Here is a 17,628-nt window from a genome sequence, read left to right on the forward strand (position 1 = left end):
AGCACTTCTAAGGGACAAAATCTAAGACTGAGGAGTCTGGGTACGAAGCTGAAATTGCAGCTTCCCCTTCTAGAGATTCCCCTTTTAAGACACAAAATCTAAGACCCAGGAGTCTGGGTGAGCTGAGCTGAAATTTTCAGCCTCTCCTTTTAGAGAGTCCCCTTTTGAGAGACAAAATCTAAGACTCAGGAGTCTGGGTACTCAGCTGAACAACACAAAAAAGTGATTTAATACTGATTATTCACTTTTCAAGAGACAAAATCTAAGATTCAGGAGTCTGGGTGAACTGAGCTAAACAACACAAAAAAATTATGTTTTAAAACTGGTTGCTCACCAGCCTGGTTGGGTTCTGAGTGACCAGACAAATAGAAGGTGGAATAGTTTGTGTTTTTACCCTGCTAAAAGGGATTTATTTCTGCTTAGGGTTCTTGCTCAGTGACTGCTTTTTGGGAGCAGCCTGTTCTTTATTTTACCAAGTTTATGCATTTTCCCATGCAATGTAAATACTTGTATTTTATTTAAGCCATCTGTGGTGAGATATTCAGTATCTCTGGCTTTGGGATAAGGCAGGAAAAATTCTTGAAACCCAGCTAGAATATATTTGGACAATGGCACAGGTCAGGCTGCAAGACTTACCCTTCATCCCCATGAGGGTTTATCAACCAGTAACCCCCTCTCCAGCACAGTTCCACCTGGGAATGTAAGTGGTTACAAGTGTTTGGACCTTTTCTACAATGTGCCATGTGCTTTATTTTCACTTACAAAAATGCTTGGTGGCATCACAGCTGTTGGGTTTTTGTAATAGAATGAGCTCTTACAGCTAAAATGTCTGTAAAAATTGTATAACAGTTTATTGTTTTAAAAAAGAAGTGTGCTATGTCAGGCCCAAACTATCTGTAAAATATTTTTTTTTGTTGCTAACAGATGAAATTTATTTGACTCCATAGCTGTAGAAACCTTATTTTTTTTTCTAAAACTGCTAAAATTTGCTAAAATTATTGTTGAAATGAAGAGAAGTAGCTTGACTGGTTGTTTTACACAGTGAATTGGAAGAATGTTTCACATTGAAAAGTAACTGTTGGGAACACCTCTCTGTACAAAGGTGAGCAGGGATGTTCAATGTCCTGAGCTTTCCCTCGTGTTGTATCATCATAAAATTAAAGGGAATTACAAAGTTTGTAACTTTGGACTCAGAGAGTCAAGTAAAGGACAGGAGGGAAGGGCAGGGGGTGGCCCAAAGGATAAATGTCAGATCCTTGGGAGTGCTGCAGGTGGAGGGATCAAAGCTGTGAGCTGGTGCCAAGGGAGGAGCAAAGCAAGCCCAGAAGGTAAAGGAGGAGCACTCAGTGAGGTTGCACTGGCCCAACACAGACCAATTTATTAATGATAATATTTTTACACTCATAAATAGTAAAGGCAGCTTATACCAAAGGAAGGGTTTCCCTTCACCCTCACTTCTGGCACAGCACAGGAGCTGTGCAGGGCAAGGCAGGAGGGTCAGAACTGCCAGAACAACAAAGCATCAGCAGAGCAGACAGCTCAGAGTGTCCAGCCCTCCTGCCATGGCTCTTGCACTCAGGGATGAGGCTGGGAGGGTTGGCATTGGCCATGCAGGGACAGGCAGCAGGGGAAATCAGGCTTTCAGTCAATATACAGAATATTTTCTACAGGCTACCATGCTGGCATGATTGGCAATGCTGTGTATTCAGCAGCTGAAGCATCAATCTGAAGCAGTGGAAAGTGACTTTTCCTGTATGGGTACACTTGTCTAACTGGGCATGTGGTGGAGCTGCTAATTAAAGAATTAAACACCTCTTAATCAGGATATGGTACCCAATATAAACATTTACTGTTGTGGAAAACCTGCCAGTTTAGTTAAGTGCATGTGCTGCATTGGAGTGCAGAGAGAGCTGCCTTTCAACACATCTGAATTCCCCCCAGACATGCAAATATCTGTGGAGTTTAGGTCTGAATTCCTATATTAAGATCTATGTATGGTTTAGATTATTTTGTATAGCATTTTTTAATCACACCTCCACCAGGTGTGCTTAAATTCAATCCCACCTCTTGCCTCAGACAATTCTCTAGCCAAGCTCAGGCTGGGCACACTCCAGAGCCTGGCAGCTCTTCAAATATCCTGAGGATGTTTATTGAGGAACTTTTTCAGTTGGGAAAAGCCACACCACTGCACTGAGCTGTGTCTCAGGCCTTGCTGCTTCCCACAACCCTGAATGAGGCACTGGTCTGAGCTGTGCCCCAGAGCAGGGCAATAAATCTCCTCTGTGGTTCCCTAAATCCCTCTGGGCTGCAGGATCCTCCACCTGCCCTGCTCAGAGGGCCTGAACAGCAGAAACTCCTGGCATGGGCAGGGAGGTGATAGGGCAGGAGCATGCAGGTACAGGATAATTAATGAGTATTCCTCAAGGAAGGCACAAAATCTGGGACCATTGTCCTGCAGCCATCCTGGGAAGGCTTAAGTGGCCTTTCAGAGTGGGCTCTTCTGGTCAGAGCTGGAATCAGGTCATGCAGAAGTTCAGGACATGGACAGGAGGAACAGAGTCAGCAGCAGCACTATAACATTCTCATCATTTCTCTCATTTTTCTGAATGAAAAAAGCCCTGTGGTGGGACAGCATCCCCTCCCTCTGCAACGAGGGGATTGTCACGGGTTTGGTACATCTGGAGGCACCAATCACCTGAGCTGAGAACCTGCCCCATCCTCACTCACAACAAAGGTTTTACCACAAGCACACAGGAGCCCTGTGTGCTGCCAGGTGATTTTCCATTTGTGTACCTGAAAACTTGTCCTGACCAGAGCAGGGCTGCCGAGTTCAGAGCTGGCTGAGCAAACACTGCACCAGCTGCCCGCCAACCACCCACCCCTGCCCACACAGAGCCCCCAGCAGTGCTAGTAGGTGTAGCCTTTGCTGTAGAGCTGTGCAGGGAAGAGCTCTGGCAGGTAGGAGCCGTTGTCCCCCAGGTGGGACAGGGGCAGCGTGTCCTCCTCGCCGGGCTCCAGCTCCGCCTTCAGCCGCGGCTGCTCGGGGAAGGCCATGGAGAACAGAGCCTCGGGCTCGCACACAAACTTGTACACGTATCGCTCCCCAGCCACCTGCAGGGAGGAGAGGAGGCCAGGTGAGTGCTGCAAGGCCCAGGGGAGGTTTGCACAAACATCTGCCTGCCCTGAGATGTGTCAGAGCTGCTCGTTTCCCCTTGGAGCAAAGACTGGCTAGGAAATCAGAATTTATCTTTCACCTGCTTTGTCCCTGTCCCACTCCCTTTCCTCCTCTCCCTCCACAATGTATCTGAGAAAGCCAGCAAGATCAGGTACGTGGCATTTAAGCAGCCATAGGAGTTTGGGGAAGGTTTCCCTGCTGTCCTCTTGCTGCTCTGACCTCCCCTGGAGCAGCTCCTGTGCAGGAATCTGTCCCCCTGTTGATGGAGTGACTAAATTATCCTTTGTCTCCTTAAAAAGGAAAAAAGGCCAAAAGTTTGTCTCCTCAATTTGGTAAAACGACACCTCATAGGTGTCTTTGTCCCCAGATAGGACCTTGGGGACTTCACCTCAGACCTAAGGACTGGACAGAGGCCAAAAAGTCCTGCCTAAGCAATTCACTAGAAAAAGAAGAGAACAAAGGAACTAATCACTTTTGTGGGGTGTTTTAGCAGGAGCCTCTTGCCCCTAGCTCAGGTTTTCTCTGTAAAGAGTTTTGCTATTTTGCCTTTTAATAAAACTTTTCTGTTTCTAACACTACCACAGAAGCCATCCTGCTGATTTTATGCCATTTGACGTAGCTGGGCTATCTTGGGTAGGATATGTTTCTCTGAGAGCTTATAAGACCTGGCTTGAGGAGAAAATATGTCATTCCTGGGGACTGGGGTGCTGCCAGCTGCCACTCTCTGTCCAGGTGACAGCAGCAGCAGCAGTCCCTGAACAGTCTGCACTCAGACACACTCCCAGTTATCTCTCCAGGGCCCTCACACCAGCCCTACCACACAGCACCAAGTTCCAGGCAGCCTTTCCTTCAGCAGAGAAAGGACTGATTCTATCTCCTTGAAGCTGCACAAATTCCAACTCTCCTGACTGCAGAATATACAGAAAAAATAAAGAAACTCTCATTCCCCCTTTGTTTTATTTCTCATGCTTTGCAGTCGCAGCTAGCTCTGAGTCATCTGTTCTTTCTAAGGCCTGCTTGCCCAGCTTTCTAAAAATCTTACCTTTCCTATTTCCCACAGCTAGCTCAAGGCCTATCTAGAGCTTCTTGTCTCAAATAAGAGAAGCATCACATAAAGCACAAACAATTTTTTCCTGCTTTGCAAACTGACCTTCTGCATGATGCCTTTCTCGTAGTAGTAGCGCAGAGACCGGCTCAGCTTGTCGTAGTTCATGGCTGGACGGTTCTTCTGGATGCCCCAGAGCCTGGCCACCTGCAAACAGCACCAAAGTGACAATGCCTGTGAGCACAGCTGCCTCAGCTTGAGAGATTTAGGTTGAAATATTTATTAAATCTAAATAAATAGATTTATTCTATCGCCGTCTGTCAGAGGTGGGGCAGCTATCTGCTGTTCATTGAGCAGTTTTCTTTATCTCTCCCACAGCCAATCCTCCCTCCAGGAGCCTTCTTCTAGGGCTGCTTTCCCCTATGTTACACCTAATTTTCAAGGTTTCGTGTTTATCAGGAGACCAAGCATGGTTGGAGGAGACCTGTATCTTTCTACTCCTACACATTTTTCAGCTTTATCCATGAGACTCAGAAGTCTGTTGTAAGCCAGTATCAACTCATCTGCACTGGAAGTGCCCATAAATTTTGATTTGTAGCCAGAGCAGTGCTAAATGCAGCTCTAAGTGCAACGAGAGGTGAACAGATATTATGGACACTTCTCCCAGATGCTGTTAAAGTATCACTGGATTTTTTTGGGAGCATGGCAGCATTTGGAATCACACTTCAGTGGAAGTAATTTTGAAAGAAAGATAGACTAGGGCATATTTTATGAAAACTTCTGCAATCAGTAGGGCTCAAAACTCCAAACCTCAATATCAGCCTCAAGTATGGAGCATGACACAGCAGCACTGCAAGCTTGAGAGTGAATATCCAGGGAAATGAAGGCTGTGGATAATTTGACTCACCTCATGGCTGAGGTTACAAATTCACACAAAAGCAGTGTGTCTTAAACCTGCTATTTGTGCTACTCAAGTGTTTTGACCTCTTCTAAAAACCTTGACTTGCTGCAGGACGTGAGAAGTGCCAGTGCCAGGGCAGAGGAAAAGCCACTTGGGAATTTGCAGCCCCAGAAACAGAGAGTGTTGTAGAGAACCCCAATGGTTTCACCTCCTCTGGCTCAATGAGCTTGAACTCCATCCCTCTCCCAGTCCAGGCAATGAAGTGGGAATTGGTGGGGTTGTCCAAGAGGGCCACGAGGAACTGCCAGAGCTGCAGCGAGCCCCGTCTCTGGTAGGGGGGTCCTTCCCTGTACCCTGCACCTTCCTGCTTGAGGTCTCCTGCTGGCAAGGACAAACAAGACATCTCTAAGGAGAACAGTGAAAAAAAGGGAAAAAAAAAAAAAAAGCAGCACATTTCACTGTTTCAAAATGTTTACCTGGAATATTTCAGTTCACATAAAACAGTGGTAAATTCACAAGCAGCTGTACAAGAGCAGCTCTGATGTGAGTCACAATTAAGCTGATTATGCTAGAAGGCCTGGATGCTGCTATGAAAGCTCAGAAAAGGAGCAAAATACCAAAAAGCTGGGTACAAAAACACCAGGGTAATGAACTATGTAGGTACTGGCCAAGGGGCTGGCTAAGTAAGGTGATATTTACATAAAAACTCCAAGCCTTTCTTTCTCCAACCTTCAAATTTCTCTGGAACAACACAGACATCATCAGCAAAGGGCCTCATCTGCTTGTCATAGCCTGAAAGAGAAAGGAACACCAGCAGTCAGGGTGGGAGCAGAGGTGCAGGGAGAAAAGGCAGTGCCTGCATCTCTTACCTGATGCACCCTCTGTGTTGGAGTGGCTGGGGTAACCCTCAGCATTCAGGTACATGGAAGGGCAGTCAGGAACATCTACAGGACAATTAACAAATTAACAAACCCATTTGTTTAAAAAGCACAGGTGGAGACAGGTGAGTTTAACCAAGGTCCTCTTGGAGCCCTCCTAAAGGGTGAGAGTCAGACTGGTTTGCATTATCAACTCCATTTGCATTTTCCTTTTAATCAGGAATTAGAGCAGTAAGATTTTGTGGCATCACCCTTCAGAGTAGCCAGGATATCCAGCCAATCACCTCCACATAACTTTTACACAAAATAATGTATAAATCAATATTCAAAATCAATCTGAACCTCTCTCTCCTCTTAGTTTAAGATAATTACACACTTTGCTGCTGCTTTAAGAAGGCATTACGTTTTTCCAGGGGTACTGTGATGCTGAAAATGGAGAGAAGCAGCATCTGAATGTCTCTAGAGTCTCACAAATGACATTTCAGATGTCCTGGCTTTTTCACATCATGAGGGGGCATTCTCACAGTCAGTTTAGAAAATATAAGAGAAAAATTAAAAACAAGCGGGAAGTCTTTTCCTGGTTCTGTGTGTAAAGTGCTGTCTGTGCACTGAAATTTGTGTTTTCTGAATCGAATTTATTTACTGTGCACAGCTGAAACAGAAGCTGTAACTGGGAGTTTGCAAAGGTTTATGTTCCATTTCTTTCTCACACCATGGCTGCCAGCAGATTTTTGCTGATGCTGAGGGAAGAGAACTCTGAGCTGACAGCCTGGGTGTTATTACAACCATAAACTCTCACAAAAAACACGTTCCCATCCTCTGGGCTTGCACATTTTCTGAACAGACCCAGCGAAATTGTAATACCAATATCACCACGGTGATCCCCTCATAGGAGCTTTTGATTTTTGTGTTTATTTCTGCTAAAGGAAACCATTCAAGCTGTCCATTAAAATACCAGGAAAGCAGAGGTATCACTCCCTCTGGAAGAAGGGTATTGTGATCTCAGGGTAGTGAGTCAGAAAAATAAGAAAAATAAGATTTATCCCTTGTGGGAAAATAAGAGAATCACCTGGTGGAGATATCTGGCATCTAGAGAGCTCTTTTTGGCATCACTGACTTCAACATATTTAATTCCTTTCTTTCTGCTGTTGTTTTCAGCATGATTTCTTCAAAACTGACCTCACTTACTTTCTAAGCTCACAAATACCCCCAAAACCAAAAACTCCCTGTGAAACTGGAAACAGCCTTTTTGTCATTCCTGATGGTGTGAGTGGGCTAGTCATGAATTTTGAGCGTCTCCTAATTGGCTACTTACTTTTATCTAGTTTGAGTGGATTTAACATCACCCCCTGCCTTGCCCAGACTTTCTGCTCTGCACCACAAATTCTTTCTTAGAGCAAGATGAGTCACCCAGCCTTATTTTGGCTGCAGTGAACATCAGAACTGTTTTAGCTGCCCAGAGAGCACGCAGTGCTGCCAGTGCTGCTCCAGAGCTCAGGGAGCAGCAGCTCATCCAGCTGGATGCTCCCCAAGGAGCTGCTCACCCCCCTGATGATGCCCATTGTTGGGGAAGATGAAACAGGAAAGCTTTATAAATATGATTGCCTGGCAAAAGATTTTGAGAATATGGAAACTATCAGCGAGATTGAAATGAAAGCAAGCTTTGAGGTACCTCAGTTGCTGAACAACTGGAAAACAATGGTGGGGCCAGCTGAAGGTGAAACAACACCCTGTGCTTGCAGACAGCTCCAAGGGTCAGAGCAGACCCTACAGCTTGGCAGAAGGGGCCCAAAGAGGAGTTTTTAGGGTTTAAAATGTAACACAGTGTGGTGATGTAATGATTCTTATAGGCTGTATGTAAATGCTATAGGATTTGTATCTTGTACTAGATTGGTTAGTGAGAACTAGAATATTCAACACAGAAGAAGATTTATTGTATTGTAACGGGAACCTCGCTCTCTTACCCTTTTACTCTCTTACCCTCTCATCCTCTTTACCACTCTCTTTACTTCTCTTGGGCTGCTCTGAGCTGTGGCTGGCATCTCCCAGCAGGGCCCTTTGCAATAAACCCCAAATTCCACGACCTGGCTCCAGAGATCTCTCATCTCCATCCATCCCCACCATCCCACCCCTGTCACCCCCACAGTCCCTGCCCTCAGGAAGGGTCAGTTCTGCCTACCTGGCTCATACAGGTAATCCACCTGCTCCTGCTTGACCAGCACAGCTGCTGGGAACTGCTGCCTGCTGCCTGCCTGCTCTGCTGCCTCGTACTGGGGGTCCTGCTGCTCCTGCTTGAAGCCCTGCTGGGGGAACTGGAGGCACTGGTAGGCACTGGGGTCCTCCTGGGAGGGTGGGAAGGGGTGGCACATCTCCAGAGGCGGCTGATAGGCAGAGCTAAGAAGGGAGAAGATGTGAGACTGCTGCTTCCTTTGAGAATTTGCAGTCCCAGAAACAATGGGGGATCCCCCTGAGCCTGTAGAGAGCCCGTGGGGGGGCTTGAGAGCTGGCCTGCAAGCAAAGCTGAGGCAATAGAAGAAATAACAATTGATGATTTTTGAGTCTATCCATAACAAGGAAGACAAGATTGTTAGCATGGAAACAGATTAGAAAAGATATATATATATATATATATATATAGGTGTATATATATGTGTATATATATATGTGTGTTTGTATATATATGTGTGTGTATATATATATGTGTGTGTATATATATATGTATATATATGTGTATATATATATATGTATATATATGTATATATATATACTTATATTATCAATATATCTTACTATTAATATTAATAATATATCTACGTTACTATTAATCCATATTTATAGATATATAAAAAGATATCTATAAATATACATATCTATTTTATATATATTATATAGAGAGATTTTTTTGTAATTTTTAATATAATTTATAAAAAATTTAAAAATGATTTTAAAAATTAAAAATAAAAAATTATAAAAATTTTGTAAAATTTTTATATCTATTATATATATCTATTCTATCTGTTATATCTATAGAAAATTTTTGTAAGCTACACTATGTGCATAAGTAAATGTGTTTATAGATATATAAAAAGATATCTATAAATATATATAGTATCTATTATATATAACATCTATTATATATATCTATATATAGATATATAGACATATTGCTAAATATATCTAGATATATATTTCTATATATATCTATTATATATATAGAAAATTTTTGTAAGCTAGACCATGCATAAGTAAATATGTATACATACCTTATTAAATTACTGTAAAACTTTTGCCAATTATATTAACACTAATTGCTTTGCACCAATAAATATCATCAGTTATTGTGATGTAGTTAATGACTTACAATCACACTCTATTAAGAGTATATAAGCTAGAGAACATGCAGAATAAATATTTTTTCTTCTTAGGCTCTGACCTCGTGTGTGTGTTTGTCATGTCCAACCTAACAGCGACAAGAACCCTCTGGTTTCAGCCCTGGTTTTCGTTTTCTGGGTCCCTTGGTCTCAGCCCTGGTTTTTGCTTTCTGGGCCCCTGGTTTCAGCCCTGATTTTTGTTTTCTGGGCCCCTGTTTTCAGCCATGGTTTTTGCTTTCTGGGCCCGTGGTTTCAGCCATGGTTTTTGTTTCCTGGGCCCCTGTTTTCAGCCCTGGTTTTTGCTTTCTGGCCCCCTTGGTCTCAGCCCTGATTTTTGTTTTCTGGGCCCCTGTTTTCAGCCATGGTTTTTGTTTCCTGGACCCCTGTTTTCAGCCCTGGTTTTTGCTTTCTGGGCCCCTTGGTCTCAGCCCTGATTTTTGTTTTCTGGGCCCCTTGGTCTCAGCCCTGGTTTTTGCTTTCTGGTCACCCCTGGTTTCAGCCCTGGCACGGGGCTGGATGAGGGGCAGAAACCTCCTCAGCCCATTGCTGGAGCTGCAGGCACTCCCTGTGGCAGGCACAAGGAAGGATGACATCCCAGGGCAGGATGTTTCCAAGGGCAGCTGCCCCACAGCCCATCACTGCAGGACCTGGCAGGGTTAAGGGTGTGGATTTCACACCCCAGGCAGCAGAGCTGGGTGCCACAGGAGCTGCAAACAGAGCACTTCCACCTTCCTGCTGCCACCAGCCAGGAGGACAACCCTTGCCCGTGGCTGTCCCCTGCCCAGCTCTGGGGTCACTCACCTGCTCTCACTGAGGAAGCCACAGCTGGAGGTGGAGCTGGGTGGCCCTGCAGGGCAGGGGAAGCTCCTGTCCTGCCTGGGGAGCTGCTGCAGGGCTGGCTGAACCAGGACTCCAGGGCTGGGGCACTGTCTGGGCTGCTCATAGGCACTGCAACAGCCAAAGAGAAATTGTTTCAGATCTCCAGGAGGGACTTGTGGCAGCGCCAGGAACATCTCTGTCTTAGGCTGCAAGATTTAGCTGGGTGTGTGTTCTATCACCATCTGTCAGAGGTGGGGCAGGTACCTGCTGTTCATTGGGCATTTTTCTTTATCTCTTCCACAGCCAAACCTCCCTCCAGGAGACATTCTGTTAATTGGTCATTAATGATTAATTACCTTCTGTTAATGGGTCATTGAGTGTCCCTGCATGGCTGATCAAATTCCATCATCCCGTGGGGAGATGCTCCGCCCAAGGGGAGGAGCCAAGCATTCCTACCTGGGTACAATCTGGAGATTTCAAACATTCCTACCTGGATCCAATCTGAGGTTTGGAACATTCCTACCTGGATACAACCTGGAGATTTCAAACATTCCTACCTGGATACAATCTAGAGATTTCAAACATTCCTATCTGGATACAATCTAGAGATTTCAAACATTCCTACCTGGATCCAATCTGAGCTTTCAAACATTCCTACCTGGATACAATCTGAGGTTTGGAACATTCCTACCTGGATACAACCTGGAGATTTCAAACATTCCTACCTGGATACAACCTGGAGATTTCAAACATTCCTACCTGGATACAATCTGAGATTCTGGGACACCAGAACAGCCTTTCCACTGGATTCCCACAGGAACAGCTGCCTCTTCCACTGGATCCTCAGAGGAAAACCCCATCCTTTTACAGGATCTCTGCTCCAGCAGAACCACCCCTGACACTGCAGGAGGGCTCAGCCACAATTCCAATGGGACTGCTGCCCACAGGGTGTCAGGCTGGGCTCTGACTCTGGCAGTGTTGTTTTGTTCTATTGAACTATTTATATAATTTTTATTTTCTTCCCTAACAAAGAACTGTTATCCCTGCCCCCATATCTTTACCTGAGAGCCCTTAATTTCAAATTTATAACAATCCAGTGGGAGGGGGTTTATAATTTCCATTTCAGGAGAGGCTCCTGCCTTCCTTAGCACACACCTGACTTTCCAAACCAAGACACAGATTTCAGAGCAGCTGCTGCCCCCTCTGTGTGAGCCATACCTGGCATAAAGGCACGGCTTGCTGTTGTGCTGGAGCGGCTGCTCGTGGCTGCAGGACAGCTCCGAGGGGCTCTGGGGCTCCTTCTTGATCTTAGCAGGAGGACTGTGAAAAGCTACTGCAAGAGAGAAAGGAAAGGTCAAACTGACACTTTTCTTCTTTGTGGGGAGCTGTGATTATCAGGCATTTCCAAATGAAGGGGTTCCTTGGCTGAATCTCTGCTGTGCCAACAGCCCAGGACCCTGAATTCCATGGGATTGTCAGGAAGTTGGATGTGTTGGGAGCAGCCAATTCTTTCCAGCCCCTAATAGCTGGAACAGGATCTCCCATTACACCTGACTCACTGATTCACTCAGAGTGAAACTGGGACCATCCCTCTCCTCAGCTCTAGGTCAAAAAACAAAGAAATTAAATATATGGCTCAGAGACCAAGCTCTGAGAAAGGAGGGAAACAAGAGCAGCCAATAAAAGTGTTTCATTTCAGTTTATGTGGAGGAAACTGCCTGGAGCAGGGGGGAAAGGCACCAAAATTTGGACTTGCCTTTTCCCCCAGAGGTGTGAGCATCCCCATGGTACTTACAGTTTTCTGAATGGAAGTCAGGCACAAATTGCTCATCATTGTCTGGAACCTGAGCTGTCAGGAGAGAGAGGGAGGGAGGGAGAAAAAGAGGCAGGGAGCAGTCAGTTTTGGCACTTTGTTCAGCATAATTAGCACTAAGGCAGAAATAAATCTCTGCAGGAAAGATCTGAGCTCTCTGCTGGGATGATTTTAGTGACTAAGGAGAGTTTTCCTTTGGGATTAATGAGTACATGTGAGTCCTGGGAGAAACCTTACCTCTATTTTATAACTTCTAACAATTACTTTTACATCCCTTTTACTGCAGGGAAGGGAGAGTTGGCAGCAGATTGTTGTTATTTCATAAAATCTGTCAGTGCTGCTGAAAGAAATGCTGCTGCTGCTAACAAAAGTTACAGTTTTTGATATTGCAGAGTGGAGAACAGATTGCACTCCCTCTGCTCTAAAACACAGGTGATGCAGTCAAAATTAAGGGACATAAAGGATGGAAGCCCACTAATCTCAGTCAGCCAAAAATAAACCTCAGGGAGTTACCCCACTCAAAATGCCATGCATCTTTTTACATCATTATTGTTAAATATTTTTAAGTGCCTAGATACAATAAGTACTTCTGTACTTATCAAGAGTCTGTACTCGAGGGTGTGTTTTGAATTTTCTAGAAAATGGATCATCTGCAGCACTGGAATTAGAGCAAAATCACCACGTTTAGAACTAGATTCACTTGGAATTAATGTGACTCCCTGGCATTCGAAGTTTTCCTTGAAGTTCAAAACAATTAAGACACTAAACTGAAAAGTATGTAAATTCCAGGAAAGTCCCCACAAAGTATTACATGAAAAAAAAAATAGAAAAAGAAGAAAAAAAAAGAAAAAATAGAAGCATTTTGTTCCCCAAATTAAAAGACTACTTTGTTGTTTAAGAAAATATCAACGTTCTGGCAACCTACAAAGATAAGTGACAAATTAGCATAAAATCGAAGCAGTTCCAAACAGCCTGGAGCGAAAATTGTACCCAGGGAAGCGGGCCAGCAGCCAAGCTCCATTCATGAGCAAATGCCCGGCACAATGGTGCCATTCAGCGTCCTCATTTCCACAAACCCGGGGCTGGCAAGGCTGGAAAAAACCACTTTTGTTTGGAGCCAGGAGCGGGACAAACCCCAAAACCAACTCAAAACCGAGCAGAGCTGGGGGAATCATGGAATCACTGGGTTGGAAGAGACCTTCAAGATCATTGAGTCCAACCCATTTCCTGACACCTCAACTCAACCCTGGCACCCAGTGCCACATCCAGGCTTTGTTAAACACCTCCAGGGCAGTGCCCACCTCCCTGGCAGCACATCCCAGTGCCCAGCCACTCCTTCTGTGAAGGATTTTTTGCTCATGCCCAGCCTAAACTCCCCCTGGCACAGCTGGAGGCTGTGTCCTCCTGTCCTGGTGTCACTGGTGAGCACTGCAGAGGAAATGACCTTGTGGGAATGGTGTGAGCGCAAAGAACAGAACAGAATGACCAGGTTGGAAGAGACCCCCAAGATCATCGAGTCCAACCCAACGCCAACATCTCCACTAAACCCTGGCACCCAGTGCCACATCCGGGCTTGTTTAAACACATCCAGGGATGGCACTAAGCAGAGCTGGGGGAAATCATCACAGAATCACCGGGTTGGAAGAATCCTTCAAGATCATCGAGTCCAACCCATTCCCTGACACCTCAACTCAACCCTGCCACATCCCGGCTAGTTTTAAACACCTCCAGCGACGGTCACTCCACCGCCTCCCCGAGCAGAGCATTCCAGAAGTTTAAGAAGATGAGAAGGAGCTTACCTTCAGTCAGCCAGGTCTCCTGGAGCTGCCGCAGGTCCTGGAAGAGCTCTGCGGGGAGAGGAGCCGCTGCTGATTGCGGGATGCTCCGGGCGCGGAGCGGGGCAGGATCCGACCCCACTCCCGCTCCCGGTCGCGGTCCCGGTTCCAGCCCGGCCACCCCCCGGTCCCCCTCACCTTCCGAGTCCTGCTCGGGCGGCACCGCCGGTTCCCCGGGAGTCCTGGCAGCGCCCAGCACGGCTCGGCCCGCGGGCAGCGCCGGGCCCGGGGGCTGCTGCGGAGGGAGGAGCGGATCAGAGCTCAGAGCGGAGCCCCGGGAGGAGCGGAGCCGGCCCGGAGCCCCCCCCGGCGGAGCCGCCACTCACCTGCGGGAAGGTGAACGGCACCTGCTGGTCCAGGTACCCCTTCATCCTCCTGGGGCATCTGAGGGGTACCGGGGACGGGGAACCGGGCCGGGATCCGGGAGAGGCGGCGAACGCGTCGCTGGAACTTGGGACGCGAGGCGGGACCGAGCCCGGCCGGGACGAGCCCCGGGACAGGGAGCGGGTCCCGTCCGAGCCGTCCCTCAGCAGCGGCGGGCCCGGCCCCCGCGGAGCCCCCGGCGGAGCCGCCCCGTGGCCGCTCCGAGGCCGCCGTGGGCCCGGGACCGGGGCCGGTCCCCCCCCATTGGCCGCGCTCACGGCCCCGGCTCGCCCACTCCTTTGTTTGATCGAATTTTTTTGTGAATGAAGCTCCGAGTCGGGGCACGCCCGCCAATCACCGCTCGCCTCGGCCGCCAGCCATTGAGGAGTGGGCGTGGCTCCCACCCTGGCGGGCCAATCACATCGCAGGGCCGCGCTGTTCATTCATCGCAGAGAGCCCATTCATAAAAAAATAGACTCAGCCGGAGTTCATTCACGAGCGGCTCCAGGCGGGCCCCGCCGTGTCCGTGTGTCCCACCCAGCGTGGCCCAGCCCTGCCCCTCATCAGCATCGCACTCGCTTTTAAAACCTCTCCGAGGTCATTTTCAAACCCTCTGAGGTCATTTTCAAACCCTACGAGGTCATTTTCAAACACTCTTCAAGCCATTTCCAAACCCTCTCCGAGGTCATTTTCAGACTCTCTCCGAGGTCATTTTCAAGCCCTACGAGGTCATTTTCAAACACTCTTCTCGTTCAGTTCCGTTCTGAGCAAGTTTCAACAAGAGTTGGAAGAAATCTCACCAACCAGAGCAAAAATAATTAAACTAACTGCCTGTCAAAATCAGTTTTACTCAAGCAAATGTTATTGTTAAGGGACTAGAACATAAAAAAAAAATAAATCTAGTTTTGGGATTTGCACACTAAAAAAAGTGGATTTGCTTTTCCAGATGCTGTCTCCTGGGCCATGTGCATGCATCCAATATTTTTTCCCCAATTTCTCCTTTAAAATTCCAATATGACATTTAACATTTATTAATCCTGTTTAACCTTCAAAAATATTGGTGACATGCAGGGCCTGGTGATAATAAGATGGAATGTTGTGTCCTGGAGGAGAAATAGGTACTCAAGAGAGGAAGAAAAGGGAAAGTTATCCATAAGGCTAAATGAAACTTTAAAATTTTAATGTTTTCTCTATATCTCACCCCTCCCAGTTTGCTGTATTGTCCTGCTGGCTGTGAAAGGGGTGTCTGTGAAATTTAATTATCTAATCAATGTTTATTTTGACATTTTTGCTAATAGGTTACAACTCCCCACTGTGTCTGGGAGCCCGACTGACACACAGCTCTGACACACCTGGGGGAGCAAATGCCATGCATATTTTTACATCATTATTGTTAAATATTGAAAATATTTTTAAGAAACACCAGATTGAACAGGAAATTCACAGCCCCAAATTCCCTGCCATTGGTACTGACCAGACAGTAAAGCCATTTTTAAATTTATTGGGGGTTTTTTTTGGTGCTTTTTTCTCTGACAAAGGTGTTCTGTCAATGCTATCAATGGCTTTTTCTATTCCTGTGTCACATTTATTTCCACAGGCTGGCTAATCAAATGTGAACAATTAATGTTCAGAGTGATTAATTGCCTTCTATTATTTTTTTTTTCTTGAGGTGTAGGGTGTTTGAAGGGTTCAGATGTGACCCATAAACCAGAGAGCTGATTCTTATAAATTCTTAAAAAGTAGAAGAGCTGTTCTTATAAATTCATATCATTCTTATAACGTATTAGCAACAGCTTTATTCCATCACTGTAACCCACACTGCCTTAGGTGTTTCTTCCCTGCACTTACAGTTTATTTTTCTTAGTCACCAACTGAATTTTGTGCCTAATCCCCCTCTCCCTCCTGTGCTCACCCCTAAGATTTAGCTGTGCTGGTTTCAGAAAAGCCAAGCCTGGATTTCAGCCGCATCCCCTGCAGCTGTGGCTGGGGAAATGCAAAGCTCTCAGGCAGAGATGCTGACACAGACAGGATCCAATTACAAACCTCTTAGAAAGTGACACACTGAAAGCTGGAAAAAAAACCCCTCTCTGTGCTGTGGAATGGAGCAGGAAGAGAGACCTGCAGTTCTATAAAAATAATAATAAACAGCTGGATGAAGAGCTCGGGTTTCTTAACATCAGGCATGAAATCAGCCCAGCTGCTCCTCAGTGCCCTGCTGCTCCTTGGACAGGAATATCTGAGTGAGGAGCTGGGGCCAGAGCTGCCCATTGTTGCCAGCGATGCAATTCCTGAGGAAACACAGAAATCCCAACTCTGGGAGCTCCTGCCAAGCCCTGAGAGCAGCTCCAGCTCAGCTGAGCAGCCCCAGCTCCTGGCAGAGGGCAAAGAGGGGCTGGGGATGGTGAGTGCAGATCCCTCTTGGTGCTCTGGGTGCTGAGAGTTTCAGAATTTCTGTGCTGACAGACTCTGACCCCCAGGAGAACACTGCACTGACCTGAGGCTGTGGAGGAGGTTACAAAATGGAATGACAGAACTGGGATTGTGGGTGTGGAGTTTGGATAGAAGTGTGTGATATCACAGGGTGGAAAACTTGGAGTTTAAGGGTTTAGAATATTGTAATAAATATAGAGCAAGATGGAGGGTTTAGGGTGGAGGCTGCTCCTTCTTCTTCTCCCCCTTCTCCTTCTTCTTCACCTTCTTCTTATCCTTCTTCACTTTCTTCTTCTTCTCCTTCTTCTCCTCCTTCCTTCTTCCTCTCATTCTTCCTCTCATTCTTCCTTCTCCTTCTCCTTCTCCTTCTCCTTCTCCTTCTCCTTCTCCTTCTCCTTCTCCTTCTCCTTCTCCTTCTCCTTCTCCTTCTCCTCCTCCTCCTCCTCCTCCTCCTCCTCCTCCTCCTCCTCCTCCTCCTCTCCATGGGTTTGGGTGGTATTTTGTAACTGGACAGAAAATTCCACATTGCATGCCATGAGTGATCAGTTATTAGGTCAAAAATAAAAATAACTTAGGTATCATTTCTTAACTGGATATTTTAGCCTTCAAAGACCTCGCAACAAGAGAGGGTTGGCCATTTTGTGCCTTGGTAGTGAAATAATGCAGAACTCAGGGCTGAGGCTGTAACATAGACAAGAAATAATAAATATTTGAGCCTGAACATGAATTATCATCTCAAGCACTTTCAATCCCACCTTCACAGGAGAAAAAGAAGCCAAACCCCAGCAGATCCTCAGTGGGGAAAGCACCTTGTCTGTGTTCCTGCTGCTTCCCAGTGGCAAAACAACACCACTAAACAGATTCAAAGAAAAGAAAGTAAAATTCTGATAAAGCAGGATCCTCTTTTCAGCCTTCTAGAATTGAAGTTTAATATAATGATTATTACAGGCAGAAATATCTCAGGTCTTGCAGCTCAGTGACCTCCGAGGGCAGGTTCT

At 46.2% G+C, this 17,628-nt stretch overlaps 1 protein-coding gene across 3 annotated transcripts; it reads right to left on the minus strand.

The window, feature by feature from the left end:
- Window positions 1-1,328: 1,328 nt before the first annotated feature.
- On the minus strand, window positions 1,329-14,260 carry ETV4 (ETS variant transcription factor 4). Of its 3 annotated transcripts, none has more exons than XM_058041950.1 (12): window positions 14,164-14,260; window positions 13,976-14,072; window positions 13,802-13,849; window positions 11,985-12,038; window positions 11,408-11,522; window positions 10,172-10,318; window positions 8,179-8,393; window positions 5,991-6,065; window positions 5,851-5,913; window positions 5,330-5,499; window positions 4,326-4,427; window positions 1,329-3,111 (listed from the first exon to the last, which is right to left on the minus strand). In XM_058041950.1, the coding sequence occupies exons 1-12, from the start codon at window positions 14,206-14,208 to the stop codon at window positions 2,908-2,910; spliced, it is 1,335 nt and encodes a 444-aa protein (XP_057897933.1). In that variant the 5' UTR covers window positions 14,209-14,260; the 3' UTR covers window positions 1,329-2,907. The 3 variants fall into 3 exon arrangements, with proteins under 3 accessions (XP_057897933.1, XP_057897932.1, XP_057897931.1); XM_058041949.1 differs by having other exon boundaries at window positions 5,330-5,502; XM_058041948.1 differs by having other exon boundaries at window positions 5,330-5,502; window positions 5,821-5,913.
- Window positions 14,261-17,628: the final 3,368 nt, after the last annotated feature.

This window comes from Melospiza georgiana, chromosome 28, assembly GCF_028018845.1.
Source record: "Melospiza georgiana isolate bMelGeo1 chromosome 28, bMelGeo1.pri, whole genome shotgun sequence".
Classification (NCBI taxonomy): domain Eukaryota; kingdom Metazoa; phylum Chordata; class Aves; order Passeriformes; family Passerellidae; genus Melospiza; species Melospiza georgiana.